The following is a 21,652-nucleotide window of genomic DNA, read 5'->3' on the forward strand; positions in this document are numbered from 1 at the left end:
CATGTAATATCATTTAGTAGCAAAAGAACATAAATGTTAGCTGTATAGAACAGTGCATAAAATTATTGTTTACAGTTATTTCAACATTGTTTCAATAAATATATTGTATGAAGTGGGTAAGTTTCCCATATTATGTTTGCTTACAGAGATGTTTATCAGGAAGATCATAAGTAAATAGTCTTACAACCTTCTAACTTGAAAGAGGGTCACAGTGTCTCTTTCATTTAAATCAAAATGGTGATAATAATAGCTATGTTAGGCCATTTTTGTGTTGCCATCAAGGAATACCTGAGACTGAGTAATTTATAAAGAAAAGAGTTTTCATTGGCTCACAGTTCCGCACTCTGAACAGGAAACATGGTGCTAGCATCTGCTTCTGGTGAGGGCCTCAGGAAGCTTTTACTCATGGCGGAAGGTGAAGTGGGAGCAGGCACATCATATGGCAAGAGCAGGAGCAAGAGAGAGACTGGGGAGAAGTGCCACATTCTTAAACAACCAAATCTCACATGAACTTAGGGTGTGAACTCACTCATTATCATGAGGACAGCACGAGGCCATTTATGAGAGATCTGCCTCATGACCCAAATACCCCTATCAGGCCTCACCTTCAACACTGGGGACTATATTCCAATATGAGGTTTGGAGGGGACCAACATCTAAGCCATATTAATAGCTCATTTTATTGATTGCTATACTATAGGCCATGCATGATGCTAAGTGCTTTGTGTTATTTTCTTTCTTTTTCTTTCTCTTTCTTTTCTTTTCTTTCTTTCTTTTCTTTCTGACAGAGTCTTGCTCTGTTGCCCAGGATGGAGTGCAGTGGCGCAATTTCGGCTCGCTGCAACTTCTGCCCCCCAGGTTCAAGCGATTCTCATGCCTCAGCCTCCTGAGTAACCGGGATTACAGGCATGTGCCAACACACCCAGCTAATTTTTGTATTTTTAGTAGAGATGGGGTTTCACCATGTTGGCCAGCCTGATCTCAAACTCCTGACCTCAGGTGATCTGCCTGCCTCGGCTCCCCAAAGTGCTGGGATTTCAGGCGGCTTTGTATTATTTTCTTACTTAATTTTCACAGCAGCCCTGTGGTATAGAACTGTTTTCCCTGGCTTACAAAATAAAGTGGGCCATAGAGGGGCTGAGCAACTTTCACAGGGATACCGAGCAGGGAGTTGGGGAGCTAGGATTCCAGCCCAGGTAATCCTGACCCTATAACTCAAGAGAAAGCACTATAAATAGTTTCTGATTAGCAGTCTCATTTTAGAACAAAAAAATTACAGAAGGTATCATAGAAATACAGTTCCATTTGTCAGATGTGGAACAGCATTATGGTTTATAATGGCAAAAGTGTGATGTTTTGGAGCCACATAGGTCTACATTTCACTTTGTCAGTTTCTAGTTTTGTAGACTTGGGCGAGTCTCGTGGCTTCTCTGACTCTTGTTTGTCAAGGAGTGACAATAGAAAGCTTTTTGACTTCAGTGTGTGGGGGAAAAACCCAGGCACATAATAGATGCATAGTATGACATAGGTTCATTATTACTAAAAGGATCCATACATATAATTGTCACAAATAAGTTAAGAAATAATACGTGTTGGAAAATACAAGTGTGCAGAGTTTGGGGGCTTAATGGGCAGGGCACTAGGTCTTGGAAGCAGCTGGTGGTGAAAGAACACAGCCTCTCACCTCCAGAGATCCTGGGAAGAGACCCTTAGCAGCCACAGTGGGGCCAACTCTGGCTTACTCTTCTGGAAGGAACAGTGGGACATTGTAGAGGACAAGACTGGGATTGTCTCTGACCTCCTCCTTCTAATCATCATGTAGCTTCCCTACTTTCCCTACAGAAATTAATCTTGCCTTTATGGTGGCCTGTGGGGGAAGTCCAGCATGCTAGTGACTGTTCTTAGTCCACCCTGGTACACCTGCGCTTGTTCCCCACAGAGAACTGAAATTCCTTTGCCTGGGAGCAGTTCGTGCACATGTGGAGATCAAGAGCTTGAGAAGCAATGTCAACTGATGGGTCAAATTAATTTATATTTACATGTCATCAGTGTACTATTACTCAACAAGTTTCAATGCTAGTTTCACTTCCTACAGTAAGAATTTACATATTCAAAGAAGTTTAATGAACAGTAGACATCACCAAAGAAAACTTTAAAACAATTTAGTTTTTGTCGGAATACTTTTTGGAGCCTCTTGTAAATTGATAATCGTAGGCCACTGAGAAAAGAAATATCCTAAATTACTTTCTTCAGTCATTCCTCATGAAGCTAAAGCAATAAATTTATGAAGTCACCAAGCTTCAGGGTTTTTTTTTTTTTAACAGTGTGCTCTGTCTCTCTGTTCATTTTTATGATATTTCTAGAAAGACTGGCCAAAGATGACCCTTTCTTTTGATTTTGTTTTAATGATTAATCAACTTCAAGTTCTCTTTAGCATCACACTCTCTCTATTTGACCCATTATTATTACTTTTATAATTCCTGATACACTTGATTGACAGATTGATTAGTATTCACAAGCAAGATGTACTGACCAAATATTTCTGTGTACCTGGAGTTTCATGTTCAGACTTCAAAGAGAAACAGTGGCAGTTAAACCTATTTTATGTTTGTTAGCTGAATAATTAGATAGAAAAATTCACAGAGTAAACCATATTCTACACACTCATCTAAAAAGCATTTGGTTTAGGATTAGTCAGCTGAGTTAAAGATTACAGAGCTAATTTTGAATAATTTTAAAAAATATTATGAAAAAATATTTTAATATAATGTTTTCACCCTGTGATGTTTAAAGTATTTGTGATGCTCTTGGTCACTTTGTAGTTTTGTTTACATTTTAGGCCCTCTCGCTAAGCATAATGACAGGATATTGGCACCAAAGATAAAATGAAGCAGCATCACTAGTCAATGACATATCTTATGTTTTCCCATGAAATAATAGGAATGTTCTGAGACCGAAGCTTGCATTTTGTAACATGAGCAGTTTTCTGAAAGTCGAATTTTCTTTAACATTATACTTCACAGGTTGAAATAAGCAACCTTGAAGACAAGCCTTAAGAATTTGTATATGTCTCAGAATCTGGAAGTGCAATTTGATCATAGTAGGTGCTTGAGAAATAGTTGATATGTAGACTCCTCAGTGTGTACCCCTGAAGCCTTCAGATTCACTCCCTTTCATATATTTCCAGCCTTATCATTCTCCTCTCACCCACCTCATCAGTTACTTACCAGAGCAAGTTCTGTTGCTATAAAACAAGCCAAGCTGGTCTTAACTCTCTCTTGTGGCATTTCTTCCCTGGCCCACCTGAGAGATAGTTATTCATTCTATCCGATCCAGCTCAAACATCACCTCCTGCATGACACTTTTTGAAATATTTTCCCCTAGATGGAATTCACCACTGTCTTACTTTGTGTACCCTTCTATATCATACATCTTTCCTTGAGAGCATTCATGATCTCTTATTTATTTAATATGTTTCTACCTGTACTGAATTGCAGGTTTCCTGAAGGCAGGGCCCATGTCAGATTCATTTCTGTATTTATAGCACGATGCTTATCACAGAAGAGGATGCTCAGTGAATACTTTGGGAAAGATGAAAGCATGGGAAGGAAGGAAGGGAAGAAGGGAGAAAGGGAGAGACAACTTGTATTTATTTGAAGGAAGGGAGGGAGGGAGGAAGTAATTGTATTGCATTAATCAGTACCATTATTTAGTATTGGACATTTCAAGCTGAGAATGAAATCTTCTCAATTTTCTGTTTTCTAATTGACCAATCATTAAATTATGTGCTATTTCTCACATAATATTTCTCTCTTGTATACTTTCATTTTCCCAGGATGAGAGCACTGTGAAGTATATCTGCCTGGGGGTAGGTGTCTTGGATGAACTAAGCTTCCTAATTCCTAGTGAGGGAATTATCAGTTTCCATCACTACCGCTATGTGATCATAGGCAATTTATACAAGTCTCATTGTTCCTACCTGCAAATGGGAAGAATGACACTTAATTTACCTCTTAAGGTTTCTGTGATAACCAAATGAAATAATGTTTCTGAAAACACTTTGGAAAGTATGAAGTGTTACCTGAACAAATGGAAAAAAGTGTTCCTGTTACTGCTGTTAGTGAGTTGGCATCATGGGAATTTTCTCAGCCTGCGAAACCTTCTGATTTTGGTGGGTCCTTACTGCTTAAAAAAGAGGTAAAGTGATATCTGCAACTTATGATTTATTTTACTAGATTACATTAATGGCAACATTTATTCTGCCAACCTACATTGGTGAACGTTGCCTTCGGAACAGGAAAGTGACCTTATTTCTGCTCAAATCAATTCCTAGCCTAGGATAATCAGCCTATAAAGAAAAGTCTGTATTCTCATGAGCAGGTGCGTTGGCCAAATAGGTAAAAATTAATTTCAGTTAGTCATGCTTCTAAGTTTTATTTAATGCTCTCTTAAAATACATGGTAAGAAATTACATGAATGTAATAATATTTAGATTCTAAGGAGTCCTTCATTTTCTGATTTCCTTGTTTTTCTACAAAAGCATGATTATTTGAAAATTTATGCTTTTGACATGTTTGAAACTATATTTCTTCTCTGTCATAAATATAATTTTTCAATGATAGCCATACTTCTGCTGACACTCCTGTGGACCAGGAATTGTGTTTGGAATGCGTACTACTTTTTTTTTGGAAACAGAGTCTCACTCACTCTTTCCCCCAAGCTGGAGTGTAGTGGCCTGATCTCGGCCCACTGCAACCTTCGCCTCCTGGGTTCAAGCAATTCTCCTGCTTCAGCTTCCCTAGTAGCTGGGATTACAGGCATGTGCCACCATGCCTGGCTAATTTTTGTATTTTTAGTGGAGACAAGGTTTCACCATGTTGGCCAGGCTAGTCTCGAACTCCTGACTTCAGGTGATCCACCAAGTGCTGGGATTACAGGCGTGAGCCACTGTGCCCGGTCTGGAATGCATACTACTTTTATCACTACTCAGAACTGCACTTCTCAATCAGTTTTGCACAAAATGACTTGGAGTGGTCTTGAGCAACCAGTCAGGGATCTTGAGGCATCCCCACATTCCAACCTGAACAAATATAGGAACCAAAATTCAGGGAGGAAACCACCATGGTTACCATACAGTAGAAAACAATTTATGATATGGAATAGCAAATGGGAACCTACAAACAAGACAAGGCAAACCCAGTCAGCAAAATAAACTGCCATGAGCATCGTGCCCCTCTGAAAGAGATTTAAACAACAGAGTAAGGGTGATCACATGTCAGTCAGAATATTGGGTACCAACTTAGTTTGTACTCTCTGAGCAGATTGGAGCAGATGATACCTGTCTGATATACTGAAGGGGAGAATTAAAACAATTTATTTGAGTCGTATTTATGCCCAGAAACCACCCCAGTCTATTTCAGTGGAAATTATTTTTCCTATTTTGGTATGAAGCACACAGAAAAATATGATTCAGAAGGAAAGCAACTGAGAATCTGAGGCCTGCAGCTGTGAGAGATTACAGATATTACAGTTGAGATGTGTCAAAACAGGGGCTGAGAAAGCCATCATCATTACCAGCCACATGCTAATTGCAGAGTGACAGGGCACTAGTCCATTCATCCAGTTCACAGGTTGATCCCAATAGAGGCTGAACTTTTCCCTCATCAGAGGGAATACATTGTTCCTAATAATATTTTTCATTGAGGTATAATTTACATACAGTAATATTCACTGTGTATAAGTCTGTCAGTTGTAATCAGCACAGAGTCATAGCACCACAATCTAGACTGTGAACAGTTCCATCACTCTCCAAAATTCTCTCATGCCCTTTTATAGTCAACACTTCCTGTTACAGCTACCCCTGGAAACCGCTGGTTTGTCTGCAGTTAGTTTTTCCTTTCCCAGAATGTCATATAAATGAAATCATATAGCATGTAACCCTTTGAATCTAGTTTATTTCACACAACATGTTTTAGATTCATCTGTATTGTTGCCTGTATCAGTATTTCATTACTTTGTACTGAGTACTAATGCATTGCATGGATTTACCACAGCTTATTGATTCATTCCCCAGTTGAAGAGTATTTGAGTTGTTTCTAGTCTGGGATAATTATGAATAAAGCTACTACAAACATTCATGTATAGGTGTTTATGTGAGTATGTGCTTTCATTTTCTTTGATTTCAAGTCTAGCTAGAAATAGATTAATGGTTTGCATTGTAAGAATATGGTCAACTTTTTATAAGAAGTTTCTAAACTGTTTTTACCAAGTGGCTGTTACCATTTTTGCATTCCCACCAGCAATAGGAGTTCCAGTTGCTTCACATCTTCACCGACACTTAGTATTGTCTATCTTTTTAATTGACAGTCATGTTGTCAGGTGAGTAGTAGTGTCTCATTGTGACTTTAGTTTGTATTTCCCTGATGACTAAAAATGTTGAGTGTCTTTTTACATGTTTATCAACCATCTGTATATCTTATTTTGTGAAAAAAAAACTTGTCAGTTCCTTTGGCCATTTTTGTATTTGGTTGCTTTCTTCCTATTAAGTAGTAAGAGTTCTTTTTGTTTTCTTGCTATAAGTTCCTTAATAGATAAATTTTGCAAATATTTTCTCCCAGGCTGTGGGTTGCCTTTTGTTTTCTAACAGGGTCCTGAAAAGAGCAAATGTTTTACATTTTGATGAAGTTCAATTTACCTCTTTTTTTAAAGTTTGTGCTTTTGTTGTCCTGTTTAATAAATCTTTGCCAAATCCAAGGTCACTAAGAAGTTATTCTGTGTTTTCTTCTAGACAGCTTATACTTATAAAGCTCTCATATTAGGTCTGTGATTCATTTTAGTTTTTATATTGGTGTGAGACAAGGGTTGAGGTTTTTTATTTTGCATATGGATATATAATTATTCTAGTACCATTCCTTGCAAAGATTATTCTTTTTTAATTGCCTTGGCTCCTTTGTTGAAAATTAATTGGCCATACATGTGTGAGTCTAGTTGTGGATTTTTGTTTTGTTTTATTATCTATATGTCTATACTTATGCCAATACCACACTGTCTCTATTTCTGTAGCTTCAAAGTAAGTCTTGAAATCAGGAAGTGTAAGTCTTCTAATTGTGTTCTTCTTGTTAAAAACTTTTTGGCTTTTCGAGTTCCTTTACATTTTCATAAAATTTTATTTTTTAAAGAGATGGAATCTTGCTCTGTTGCCCAGGCTGGAGTGCAGTGGTGCCATCATAGTTCACTGCAGCCTTGGTTTTTGTTTTTGTTTTTTTTTTTTAACCAAATACTATTCATTATTTACAAAATACATGATGATCATAAGAGAACATTTTACAAATTACAAATGGGAAAAGTACAGGGAAAAGTAGAGACACATGAGTCAAATGACAGGATAACCGTTCATATGGAGTCTGTTTAGAATAAAAAAGTTCTCTTTTAAAGTCAGACAAGGCCACGAATATGTACATAGATGTGTAAAAAATGCTAGTTACTTTGAAATACACCTCTACCAAAAACTAGAAAAGCATTGTAGTGTGTCTAATATGTCCTAAACTAAATTACATATAGTTCCAGTGTTGCCACAGTGCAACCATTGCTTTTAGTCAGGGATCTGTGAGGGACTTGATTCCTGTCACTGAAAGAGCAAAGCCCCAGGACTGGTCAACTTCCCTGCCTTCCATAAGGCTTTGTTCAGTGACTTTGGAATGTGGTATCAAAAATCCCATTCACTTCTGCCACAGGTTCCCTCAGAACAGACACTATAGCCTCATCACTGGCGTTCAGATTCCACACAAAGAATTTATTCAACAATTCACCATCTTTTAGCTCAGAAATATTTTGGCTCAAGTGATCCTCCTGCCTCAGCCTTCCAAGTAACTGGGACTACAGGCGCATGCCACCATGCCTGGCTGATTTTTTAATTTTTTGTAGAGGTGGGGTCTTACTATGTTGCCCAGGTTGATCTGGAACTTTTGGCCTCAAGTGATCCTCCCGCCTTGGCCTTCCAAAGTTCTGGGATTACAGGTGTGAGCCCCTGCACCCAGCCTCATGTAAATTTAAAGTCAACTTACCAATTTTTATTTAAAAAAGCCTTGTTGGGTTTAATAGATACTGATTTGGATCTATAGAGCAACTGGGGGAGCACTGACATCTTTTGATCCATGACTATAGTTTATTTTTCTATTTAGGTTTTAATTTCTCTCAGGAAGTTTTATAGTTGTCAGTATGCAGGTGTTGCATACATTTTATTGAATTACTCTAAGTATTTAATCTTTTATGCTATTAAAATCACTTTTTAAGTTTCAATTTTCAGTTATTTGTGGATAGTATAGGAAATACAGTTTTTTAAATACAGTGGTTGTAGCCTCTGGCCTTGCTAAACACATTTTTGTAGAATCCTTAGATTTCCGGATAGATGAAGATGTAATTTGCAAATGAAGACAATTTTACTACTTCTTTTTTGATGAAGAGGTTTTTATTCTTTTCCTTGCCTACTTCTACTGGCTAGGACTTTCAGTATAATGCTGAGCAGCAGTGGTGAGAGCAGACATTTTTATCTTGTTCCTGATTTTAGGGGGAAATAATTCAGACTTTTGCCAGTAAGTCTGAAGTTAGCTGACCAGTAAAGTATGCAGTTAGCTGGTGGTTTTCATAGGGGCCCTTTTGGCCTAAGGATATTTATTTCTGTTTCTAGTTTGCTAAGAGTGTTTATCATGAGTGAGTATGAATTTTGTTAAATTCCTTTTCTGAATGTATTTAAATGATCGTATTTGCTTATTTAGTTTTTGGTATAGAAATTATATAGACCAGTTTTCAAATGTTAATTTATTCTTGCATTTCTAGAATAAACCTCTCTTAGTTTATGTCTTATCGTTTTTATATATTGCTATACTGATTTGGTAAAATTTTCTTAAGGATTTTTGTGTCTCTGTGAAGAATATTGGTCTGTAATTTTATCTTTTCACTCTGTCTGGTGTAGGTAATTGGGTGTTCCCTATTCTATTTTCTGGAAGAGTATGGATTGGTAAAATTTCTTCCTAAATATTTGGTAGAATTTACTAATAATGAAGCCATCTGGGCTACTTTGTTGAAAGATTTTATATATAACTATAAACTAAGAAAGTATATAACTATACTCTCAATTTTTAAATTAAGTAGAGAGCTATTCAAGTTACCTATTTCTTCTTGAATGCAATTGGATAGTTGGTGTCTTTTAAGGAATTTGCCCATTTCATCTAGTTTGTTGCATCTCTTCACATACAATTGTTTATATTTCCTGATTATCCTCTTAATGTTTGTATAATTGATAGTGATGTTTCCACCCCTACTCCTGATATTGGCAATATACATCTTGTATTTTTTTGTTCCTGATCAGTCTGGATACAGCTTTATCAATTTTATAGATTTTTTTTTCAAAGGATTAGCCTTTGGTTTCACTGATGTTCTCTACTGTTTATCTGTTTTCTATTTCATTCTGCTACTATTTTTATTGTTTCCTTCTTTCTGCTTACTTTGGGGTTAACTGGATCCTCTCTTCCTATGTTCTCAATGTGGTAGCTTTGATAACTGACTTGAGACCTTTTCTTATTTTCTTTTTTTTTTTTTTTTTTTGAGACGGAGTCTCACGCTGTTGCCCAGGCTGGAGTGCAGTGGCGCGATCTCGGCTCACTGCAAGCTCCGCCTCCTGGGTTCACGCCATTCTCCTGCCTCAGCCTCCTGAGTAGCTAGGACTACAGGCGCCCGCCACCGCGCCCGGCTAATTTTTTGTATTTTTAGTAGAGACGGGGTTTCACTGTGGTCTCGATCTCCTGACCTTGTGATCCGCCCGCCTCGGCCTCCCAAAGTGCTGGGATTACAGGCTTGAGCCACCGCGCCCGGCCTTTTCTTATTTTCTAATATAAGCACTTAGTGGTACAAAGTACAGCTTTAGCTGCATTCCACAAATTTGGTATGTTTTGTTTTAAATTTACATTCAGTTAAATATTTTCTAATTCCTCTTTTGGTTTCATCTTTGATTCATGGATTATTTAGAAATATTGTTTAAATATAAATAACTAAAGGATTCTCAGGGTATCTTTCTGTTACTGATTTCTTATTTGAATCCATTGTGGATCAAAAACATGCATTGGATGAGTTCAGTATTTTTAACTATTGAGTCTTGTTTTATGGCTTAGAATGTGATCTCTCTTGGCAAACGTTTTCTATACACTAAAAAGAAAGTGTGTTCTGTTGGGTGGAGGGTTCTATAATTTTCAGTTAGGTGGATTTGGTTAGTACTGTAGTTCATGTCTTCTGTATTTTCACAGAATTTCTGTTTTATCAACTCTTGAGAATGGTCTCGAAATCTCAACTGTAATTGTGTATCATCTATCAACCTTTTAGTTCTATCAGTTTTTGCTTCAGGTGCTTTGATGCTCTTGTTATGAGACATATATGCATTTAGGATTTTTACACCCTCTTGAAGAATTGATTCCCTCATTATTATATAATATCTCTTCCAGGTACTACTTTTTCTGAAATCTGCTTTGCCTGATATTGATTCTTTAGCTTTCTTTCCATTAGCGTTAGTGTGGCATATCTTTTTCTGTATTAGTAACTTTAACCTTCCTGTCTCTTCATATTTGAATTGGATTTTTTTTTTGGTAGACATCATAGTTGATTATGATTTTTTAATCCAAATCAACAGTCTCTGACTGTTCATTGGTGTGTCTAGGCCATTTTATGTTTTATACGATTATCAATATGAGTGAGTTTAAATCTCCCACCTTGCTAGTTGTTTTCTACTTGTCTCATCTGTTCTTTGCTGCTTTTTCTCCTCTTTTACTGCCTTATTTTTTATTAAGGAATTTTATTACTCCATTTTATCTCCATTATTGGCTTATTTACTGTGCCTCTTTTTGTTTTTACTTTAGTGGTTACTGTAGGGTTTTAAAATAAACATCTGCCTTCAAATAATATTATGCCACTTCATGTTTAACAGAAGAACCTTACAGTTATTTGCATTTTCCCCCTCCCAATCTTTGTGTGCTATTGTTGCCATAAGTTTTATTTCTACATATTTTATAATACTCACTTAAAACAGTTCTTTCTCTTTTAAAGAAATTAAAAATGAGAAAAAGTCTTTTATTTTTACTTACATATGTATAGTTTTTGGTTCTCTCTTTGTCTCTGAGTAGATCTAAATTTCTGTCTAGTATCATTTTCCTTCTGCCTCAAGTTTTTTTCTTTGACATTTCTTCTAGTGCTGGTCAGCTGATGATGAATTCATTTAGCATTTGTATGTCTGAAAAAGTCATCCTTCACCCTCATTTTTGAAAGATAATATTTTTGGGTAAAGAATTCTTTGTTGCCTTTTCTTTTTCTTTTGGTACTTTAAAATTTTGCACTGTTGTCTTCTGCATTGTTTCTGATGAGTAAGTCTGCTGTCGTTCTTGTCTTTATTTCTCTGTATATGATGCTTCTTTTTTCTTTGGCTGTTTTAAGATTTTCTTTTAATACTGTTTTTCAGAAATTTGATCATGATATTCCTTGGTGTGATTTTCTTCACATTTCTTGTACTTCATATTTCTTCTCAAGAATCACATTTCTTGGGATTCTTTGAGCTTCTCATATGTAGTATCAAGAAACTCAAAGGGTATGTAATTTTTGTGGAATTTCAAACATTTTTGGCCATTATTTCTGCATTCATTTTCTCCACTCCCCCTGTCTTTCCTTATCTTCCTTCCCTAATTAAAATGGTGCCATGGTTTAGTATTCCTGTTTAACTCTTGTTGTAATATGTACTTCACTTTTCTACTGCATCTACCATGGTTCACATCCTCATTGTTTCTCTTTCTGTCTGTTGCAAAACCTCCCTCTATTGTTTTTAGAGATGTGGTCTCACTATGTTGCCCAGACTGGACTTAAACTATTGGGCTCAAGCAAGCCTCCTGCGTAGCTGGGACTACAGGTGCATGCCACCGCACCCAGCTCTCTGCCCCTATATGTGCCCCTCTTCAGTCCATAGCATGGTACATAGGTCCCTTTATCCCTACCTGTTTTCTAGCTTTCTTTCCCCCGAAGCCATCCTCACCTCACCCATGACTCTCTGAACTCTTTGTCCTGGCAATATGGAATACTTCCAGTACTCCAATGCATCATGCTTTCTCATGCCTGTGTGCACATACTTATGCCCTTCTTATGTCTGGAAACCTCCCTACCCCTCCATCATCCCTGCCTCCATGCCTGGAAACTCTTATTCATTGACCTGAAATGCCTTTCCTTTAAAACTTACCTTTTTATCCCATCCCAACTTCACTAGACCTTGAGTGTATTCTGTTATAGCACTTCACCTATAGTTTTGCAATCATTATTGCAATTATCTAGGTCATCCTCCTAGACTGACTTGTGTGTGGTCAGAGACTGTATCTTATTCATTTTTACATACTTAATAGGGGTACATAATAGATGCTTACTAAAGTGTTCATTGAACCAACAAATAATTGGCATTTAGCGGGTATTGGGCATATTATTTTTAAAATAAGTTGAACTCAGATTTAATCATAACCTACATTTTGAGAGCCTAGCCTGCTATGTTTCAGGCACCATTTTAGGTACTTCTCATACATTATATTTAATCCTTATAACATCAATGCAATGTATATATTGTCATCCCCATGATACCCCAACTTTAGTTTAGAGAGGTCACGGACAAGGTTGTGCAGATAGAAAACGCCAAAATTTGATTTCAAACTTGAAGGTATATTTTGCTTTTCTCTCCTTGCAAACAACATTAGGAGTTCTGTCATATCACCATCAGTATTTTCTAAGATTTCCAGTAAGAAATAACAGCTATCTGCAGAAATTGTATAGGTAGCAATGAGAATCATAATATAGAGTCAGAGAACTGATGTCACAGACTGACAGAGAAAAGTCTCTAAGGGGCTGTTCTGGGATATCAGGAAAGGGTAAGCAGGAGGGTTCTTAGGTAGGCTGCGTGGCCTACAAACGTCCATCACATGTCTGCCGCCATCTTTGATGTGACCATATGAGGAGCCATGTGGAGGGCACAAGTCATAGGGATCATCCTGAACCATGTGGTTTGGGCATTCCTACAAGGATGTATGGATCAAGGGACTGGCTTCAGACAGCATCTTGGGGAACAGCGGAAAGAAATGAAGACTCTGAATGTGCCAGCACCTGCTGTGTTTACAAAAGGCCTGAAGGGTTCATAACATTTGTCGTTATGACACTTTGGCTGAGACTGGAATCACCACCCCAGCCCACTCAGACTGGAAGCCAAATGCCTGTTGAGACTTTATCTCCCCTTTGTTTCTTCTCCCAAGGCTACTCTTGATTTTCAGTTTAGCTGCATTCCACCCCTACCATCCCCAGTGTAAAAATGATGAGGGTGGGGTTGGGTGGAGGGACATACAGTGTAGTGGTCTCTAAAACCCCTGTGGGGATGTCCTTTTGGACATACAGCAACATCATTTTTATATTTATTCTGTGCTACTGAATCTAGAATACACCTTACAAAGGCATGGTTCCTTCCCTTTTGAAATTTATATTATAGAAAAGGTTTTAAAATACGGTTTTAGTGTTTTAATTATAAAATTTTCTGGTGTGTATATGTTGGGGGTGAGTTTTGGTTTTTGGCGAGAGGAGAGAGCTGTATTTGCAGGAACTCTGTTTCCTGGGGTACTGCAGCTAATACTTTTGGCAAATAAGGGTCCCAGGACAGTGTCAGTTGAAATGTACAGTTGAGGATGATTCCTGATCTGTCCTTCCTCACATCACTTGCAGGTAGTGTGCAAGGCAGCTGAGTGTGCCATCCTAACTTTTTGAATGGCCTACAGATCTATATTTAGTGCTTCTTTTTAGTTAGATGGACCAATGAAAAGGTAAGCTCAGTTAAAAAAAAAATCCACTTCTAACCCTTATGCATTGGGAACAGGAAGTTCCAATGAAGGGGAGGATGTTTAGGAAGGCTTCGTTCAGATACCAAATGAAGTTTTTGATAGTTAGGATGTGAGCAAGTGAGAGCTTTTAATATTTTCATGTTTAGTGTTTGAATGCTATTATTTTAACATGGTTGCACTCTATCTTGTATTGTAATGAACATTTTTCTTTGTTCCCTTTTCCAAAAAATTAGCCTGATTTGTTCTTTCAGGACAAATGGGCCCCTAGATATTGGCAGTGGGTAGAGTGTGGTGATGGTTTCTGGAGCCCTTCCTGTGACATCAGTTAAGCTGTGTTGGTTCAACTCACACATAAGACCAGCTGAAGCACATTAATGTTGACCTTCAGTTTTCTCAGTAGGTGTAAAATATTTTTGCTACCACAAAGGAGTTATTTATTTTCTTTTCAGTAACCACAGATATAAATTCCATCCCTGTATTGATTTGGTATCAGAGATCTCAGGTTAATATAAACAAAATGGAATCATAGGTACAAACCCTGGGTGAATGATGCCACAACTCCTACAGAAAGTGGAATTGCTTACTTGAAGTTGATTGAAAAGTTTCTTAAGTCTGTATTTTTAGGGCCAGTGCTGTGTTTGGTGTGCTTAAAAGAGTTTTCTTGACCTTTCTTTTATATTTTTACCATTCTCCTAAGAAAATGATCAAGGATATTCTGGGGGATTTCTAGAGTAACAGTGTCAAAGACAAAGGCTATTAATCTGTCATTTTATTAGGTAGGATATTAAGTAACCCTATAGTCCAACAAAGAATATTCCTATCAAGAGTGTGTTGCTTACATTGGCAATATTTTTTATATGTACTTCTGTTGGAATATCAAAAGACAATTTGTATATGTTACATTAGCATGTTGAACTGCCATTGTTGAAGGAGCTACAGTTAAAATGAGTGTAGCCATTTATCTGAGAACTCAGAGAGACAGATACTTGTCAGGTAGTTGGCAGAAGAAAAATACAGCATAATTCTAATCTTAAGATCCGTGTTTTTAATTAATATGAATTAAGTCTGCTAAAAGTGGGAACACAAATGAGATCTCACAGGAATGAAAATGTCTATTTTTTGAATTGCTGCATTATTGCAGGGCTCTGTGATAAGCCTTCCTGTAGACTCACCCCTGGGCTAATGGTCATAGTCTGAGGATACTTTATGGAAATCATAAAGGGAGGCCAGAGTCCAGGACAGATCTAGAAGATTGGCTTGTAAATTTATTGTTCTGATTGGTTGGTTAGTTAGTTAGTTATTATAGGTAACTAATATTTGTCCCATAGGTCAGATATTGTGTCTTACTGACCAGGTTCATCAAGTGAAGTGGAGGTAGATTTTTCACATGGATATTTAAATGATTCCAGAGTTCTCTGCTCATGTTTTAAATTTAGTATTAAATTTAAATTTCTGGTCATTCGTGTGCTGTCCTTATAGGAAGATAGAAGCATTTCTAAATGTTGCTATTGCTTTCAAGGACTTCAATCATCAATTCACTTGACTAACAAAATGTATTGAGCTCTTATTGTGATGAGTAATTGGTGTCCTATGTTAGCAGAGGGAGAGATAACTGAGAAGCCGAGGATATAATTTCTATACTCAAGACTGTCTTTAGCAGAGCAGATACTGAATCAGTAATGTTGAATAAGTACATTAATAAATAATTCTCATAATTTGTTAAGAAATTAAGAAAAAAACCCAGTAGGATGTTGTTTTGCTCACTGCTTTGTATCCTTATAGATCTTCAGTACACAATTGTTCAATGAATGACCAAAAGGCCATGTACTGTACATGCAGTGAGAGTTATTAGAGTCCAGTGGAGGCTCATCAGTTACAGCTAGGATAGTGTATTAATCCATTCTTGCATTGCTATAAAGAAATACCTGAAACTGGGTAATTTATAAAGAAAAGAGGTTTAGTTGGCTCGTGGTTCCACAGGCTGTACAGGAAGCATGGCTGGGGAGGCCTCAGGAAACTTACAATCATGACAGAAGGTGAAGGGGAAGCAGGCATATCTTACATGGCCACAGCAGGAGGAAGGAAAGAGGGCGATCTCTTTTCAAACAACCGGATCTCATGAGCACTCACTCACTATCATGAGAACAGCAAGGGGGAAACACACCTCTGTGATCGTTACCTCCCACCAGGTCCTTCCTCCAGCATTGGGGATTACAGTTCCGCAGGAGATTGGGTGGGGACACAAATTCAAACTATATTAGCTAACCAGGAAAGGCTTCATGGAGTAGATGGGATTCTAATTGCTGAAAGAGAGGGAGGGTCGTCTCGAAATTGGGAATGGTGTGGAAGCCTCTGAGGAGATGTTGGAAGCTGACAGTGGAGGTGTGCAGTGGTGGGCCGTCAGGCTGGAAAGGCAAATTTTGGAAAGGCTTGACAGACAGACATTTCCCTGTAAAGAGTGAAAGAGATGTTTTAGAAATAATAATCTAGAGGTTTTATACCAGGCGCATTGAAGATGGGAGAAATCATGAAGCACAATTGACAAAGCTTGGTAATTAAGGGGGTTAATGAGGGAAAGGAAGGCATCAAAGATGGCTACAATCTTGTTTTGAGCTTGACTGCCTCGAATAATAGTAACAGCATAAATGAAAATAAGATGTCAGAAGGGAAAATTCACTTTTTTTTCTTCTTTTTTGAGATGGAGTCTCACTGTGTTGCCAGGCTGTAGTGTAGTCACGCGATCTTGGCTCCCTGCAACCTCTGCCTCCTGGGTTCAAGTGATTCTCCTGCCTCAGCGTCCTGAGTAGCTGGGACTACAGGTGCATGCCACCACGCCCAGCTAATTTTTGTATTTTTAGTAGAGACGGGGTTTCACCATGTTGGCCAGGATGGTCTCGATCTCTTGACCTCGTGATCCACCTGCCTCAGCCTCCCAAAATGTTGGGATTACAGTCATGAGCTACCGTGCCTGGCCAAAATTAGCTTTTTGTAGGAAGATTCTTGTGTTTAAGATAATAGGAGGCCAGACTCGGTGGCTCACGCCTGTAATCCCAGCACTTTGGGAGGCTGAGACGGGCGGATCTCGAGGTCAGGAGATCGAGACCATCTTGGCTAACACGGTGAAACTCCGTCTCTACTAAAAATACAAAAAGCTAGCGGGGCGTGGTGGCGGGCGCCTGTAGTCCCAGCTACTCGGGAGGCTGAGGCAGGAGAATGGCGTGAACCCGGGAGGCACAGCTTGCAGTGAGCGGAGATCGTGCCACTGCACTCCAGCCTGGGCGACAGAGCGAGACTCCGTCTCAAAGAAAAAAAAAAAGATAATAGGGACACTTCACTGTGGACTAGTAGAAATCACAGAATCATGGAACATTAGACCCCAAAGGGATTTGGAGGTTGAGCCATTTATTAGACTCAGATTCAACCGTCATCTTGCTGATGAGAAAGCTGACTAGATTCAGGAACAGCCCCCAGGGTGCAATGTCTGGCCTTGATACAGAGCACAAGTAGGATGGCAGATATAGACAGTCATTTACAGTGTAGTGGTTTGGAGGGTACTTAAAAAGTATTCCTTCATTTGCAGTTGGAGTTTTCCCTTTTAAATGGGAAGAGTCATTATAGAAACAGTTCCACATTCATTTGGAGATATTGTCTATAGAGTATAAACACCGTGTTATAAGGTTGAAATAAAATCCCTAAATATTAGGCAATGTATTCATTAACTCTGATAAACAAAAAGTCTTAACTTGCCACCCAAAATGACGTTAGCAATGAATTTCTTTACTTTAATAGTAAATACATTATCTATGAATTTCTTTACTTTAATAGTATTATTTAGCAAGTTATATTTAGTTATTACTGAGTTGACATTTACTCAATTCTAAACATATTTTGCACTGCAGGTGTTCTATCTTGGACTTCTGATCATGGGTCTGGGGTGCCATATTGCCGTATTTGAGGAGAAGGCAGTTGCTAAGGGTTCCCACTATTAGTGTTTCTAGATGGGTCTTATCCCACCCTCTCTTCTGCTTGGGATGTTGCCAGGAATGAAGGGGATGGTTATAAGCACGGTTGGTCTTGATGGGTGTTACGTACAAGTAGGGGGCTCTGAAACAAGGTTGGGGGCCAGTTCTCACCCTTGGCCTACCTGCTTCTGTTCTTCAATCCCTATTATATGTGAGTATGGGAAGTAGTGTCCATCTTCCAGCTCACACCCTTTGTATCTGCCTGTCCCAGACCCAGAGATGGAAGTGCAACACTGACTTTGTCTTCTGGAACCCATGAGTAGTCTTCCAAAACTGAGCTGATTTTAATATGCAAGCATCCTGTGACTTCTTTGCCTCCAACCTTGTTCTTTCCTGGGTCCCCAGCTCGATGGGAGGAGAGTGAGCACTGAATGGTCATTCTCTTCCTTGTCTCCCTTAACTGGGGAAGGAGCCCCTTAGTTCCTTTCCACAGTTAAGGGAGACAAGAAAGAGAATGACTGGGAAATGTCTACCATGAGAATAGTTGGAAACCAGCTCTTTTAGAGTAAAACAAAAGATGGAATAATTACACCTGGATCATTACTATCAGGGAAGTAAAATGACCATAAAATATTTACATCTAGTAATGTACCATTATAATCTTAATTTTTCTTTGAAGAATTTCCTATTTCTTAAATTGCAGTGATAGCACTGGAATTAAAAAGAATATTAGTCTTACAAGCTTATTTTAAACCAATTCCTAGTGGTAGTGACTGCCTTTATCTTCATGGCAGCACTGAGCATTTATTAACAACCAACCTATAGGCCAAGCACTTTTAAATTAGTGATCTTAAGTAATGAGATGCTGGGGAAATCTTGACGACCTGATATTTGATATTGGAGAATGAGAAGCAGACATAGGTCTACTTAGTGTGAATTCACATGTCTGAGACTTCACGTGGTGGGGACATGGACGTTAGTAGTAGTAATCAGCCTTGGATGAGAGAACAGAAATTCACATATAAATGGGAAACATCCCGCATTGGTAGGTAGAGCTTGTCTAGATTGGGACTAATGAACTACTTTTTAATCTGAAGCCTTCAGGAATAGACAGGCTTCTGCTTCCGCAAATACCCAATGAAAAGCCAACCCACTGTTCTTGAATTTATAGATCCAATTTACACTTGCTCTTTTTAACTAATGGAACTAGCCGGCCCCTGCATGCCAAGTTTCTATGGCAATGTGATCTCAGTGACCTCTCTTCTCTATTGTGGAATGTAGGTGAAAAGAACGGAGGGGAGCCCGATGACGCTGAACTAGTAAGGCTCAGTAAAAGGCTGGTGGAGAACGCGGTGCTCAAGGCTGTCCAGCAGTATCTGGAGGAAACACAGAATAAAAACAAGCCAGGGGAGGGGAGCTCTTTGAAAACTGAAGCAGCTGATCGGAATGGCAATGACAATGAGAACAACAGGAAATGAGGCCAGAACGCAGGCCCCCATGTCTCTGTGCAAAGCCTCCCTCCTCCCCTCTGCTGAGTCTAGGGACTGACTTGCAGCGTGCTGTTTAAGTTTCTCTGGTCCAATCTGTGGAGATTGCCTAATACTTTCATGATCGATGTGTTTGCATTTCTGAAACACAACAGAAGAAAAACGGAGTGCTGGGACTGGCAGAGGAAATTAATTGATGAAAGAAGAATGGCCCAAGTTTTGCTCGCCCTCAGCCATGCACAAGGGAGAGGGAACTTTTGGTTATGCCTCCTGGACACAAATTAAAGGCCGTGAAAGAGGCCTTGCCATCAATGGAATACTGCCATTTATATTGCTTAGCAGGGCATTTGACTACTTTATCTGAGGCCAGAACTCTCACACACAGCTATCAAGTGCTAAGTTTAAAATAATCACTGTTGAAATTGTCATTTGTACAATTAGTCCATAATGTTTCATTTTTGTCCTAAGTGTGCTGTTGCTATGCAGTGATCTTTATTTATAGTAAATTATGTTTCATGTAAATGATATATTTTTGGTGAAATGCAACCTTTTCTATAAAATGTGGGCAACATTTTAAAGTTTTTTTAAATCCTATTTTGATAAGTCAGTATGCCATATTTAATGAAATGTATTATATAATTTTTTTTTCTTAGGCAAGAAACCTATTGGAATTCGAGACTTAATTAATGAAGCTTTGCATCGAGAAACGATGGGTCTGAAGTCCAAAGTGAAACAGATAAAGGAATTTTTATTAAAGCCTGAGACTCAGGCCAAAATTAGGAGGGAACTTTTTGAAGAAAGACTTATTAACAACAGTAATCCAGCAAATGACGTTGATTTCAGCACAACTTTGACATAAGCTCTACATTGTGATTGTGACAACATAGCTTATGAAATCTTTCCAGCTTATTAAGTAGCTCTTTGGTAAACACCAAAGAAGTTTCTGATAGTGTCTGCACAACAGCAAACCAACATTTGGTGAGGAATTAGCAATTTCTTGCCAAAGAAAACTGATTCTGCCCTATTATTTTTTGAGCTACACTTGTGTTTTAGAATGTCTGTTTCTGTAATATTGAGAGTCATTTTATAGAAATGATTTCTTAATTAGCTATTGTGAGATATTCCTCGGGTCCTTGCAGAAAAAGAAAATACAGACTGTGAACAAATCATTCACAGACAAATAGAATAAAACAGAGCCAACAACAGTATTTTAAGGGTCACTTGCCTCCTGTTGACATGATTGTTGCTACATCAAAAGAAGCATTGTCCAGGTGTGTCTACATCTAGTGTTACTTTTAATGAGAATTTGAATGTTTATTGAACAATAGTACTTGAATGAACATTTATAAATGTAATTATTGCAATCACTGGTTAAGAATGTTTTATATAACCTTATAATATTTTTCACTGATCAAAATGTAGTTTTGCTTTTTCGTTTCTTAAGGAATACATGTGTGGGATTTTTATTTTTTACATTTCTGAAGATAAGCTCCAGGTCTTACCGTATCCCTTGTCATCTGAATTTGTTTGCGCTGCTTCTCTTTTGAAGAGCATTCTTGAAAACTTCCCCTGGTGTGATGACTGTTGGTAACAGCTTTTTCTATAGTCATTGCAAAACTGCTGCTACCAATAGATCATGATGGAGGGGGAAATCACTGGAGATCAAATATGTGAAATCACTTCAAATATAAAATCCAGTTTACTCATGGATTTTAGCTATTTTTTCACTGGGTAAATTATACTACATTTATTTACAAATGAGTTTATGCATTTTCATGGCTCTTAATAAACATATTGTTTTCCCTTGTTGCCTTTCCTCATTTCCTTTTTTCACTCTTGAGAGTAGCTGGATCTATGTTGGTATAACGAAGTCAGAGTTCCGATAGTTTCAGTGTTACTTCACCTTCATGTTCCTGTCCTTCATGCTAAGATAGCACAGTTGTTAAAGCACTTTTAACTTTACCCTTTAAAATGATATCAAGTCAGTCAGCTTCACAGAGAATTAACAACAGAACCTTAAATTCAAAGAAAATATAAATAGCATCTTATAAACAGCTAAGAATGTGTCACTGGTGTGACATCCTGGCAAAGATGGAAAGTGGAGATCCATCCAGGTGCAGAATCCTGGGAGCTGTTTGCCATGAAACCCCTTTCAGTGGTAGAGGGCTTGACTGTTTGTAACTGGCTTCTTTAAGTAAATCCTTAAGGTAGAAAGCAAAGATAGTTTTGGCCTTGCCTTGTTTTTCAAACAAGGAAACAGACTCCAAGAGGTGGCATGCCTTATCCAGGGCCCCACTGCTATCAGGGAACT

The 21,652-nt window shown here is 38.2% G+C and overlaps 1 protein-coding gene across 12 annotated transcripts in view; it reads left to right on the forward strand.

Moving 5' to 3' along the window:
• AKAP7 (A-kinase anchoring protein 7) overlaps nucleotides 1–21,147 on the forward strand; it is a 157,436-nt gene extending 136,289 nt beyond the window's left edge. For 8 of the 12 annotated variants that reach the window (XR_013416209.1, XR_013416207.1, XR_003728798.2 and 5 more), the window contains one exon: nucleotides 19,136–21,147. Coding sequence is in view for 7 of the 12 variants with exons in the window: in XM_077999427.1 (XP_077855553.1) it covers nucleotides 19,136–19,332 (197 nt within the window). In the remaining 5 variants the exon portion in view is untranslated. The remainder of the gene's footprint in view (nucleotides 1–19,135) is intronic. The other 4 variants (XR_013416208.1, XM_077999426.1, XM_015137436.3 and 1 more) reach the window with 1 other exon arrangement.
• The last annotated feature ends 505 nt before the right edge of the window (nucleotides 21,148–21,652 follow it).

Source organism: Macaca mulatta, chromosome 4, assembly GCF_049350105.2.
Source record: "Macaca mulatta isolate MMU2019108-1 chromosome 4, T2T-MMU8v2.0, whole genome shotgun sequence".
Taxonomy (NCBI): Eukaryota; Metazoa; Chordata; class Mammalia; order Primates; family Cercopithecidae; genus Macaca; species Macaca mulatta.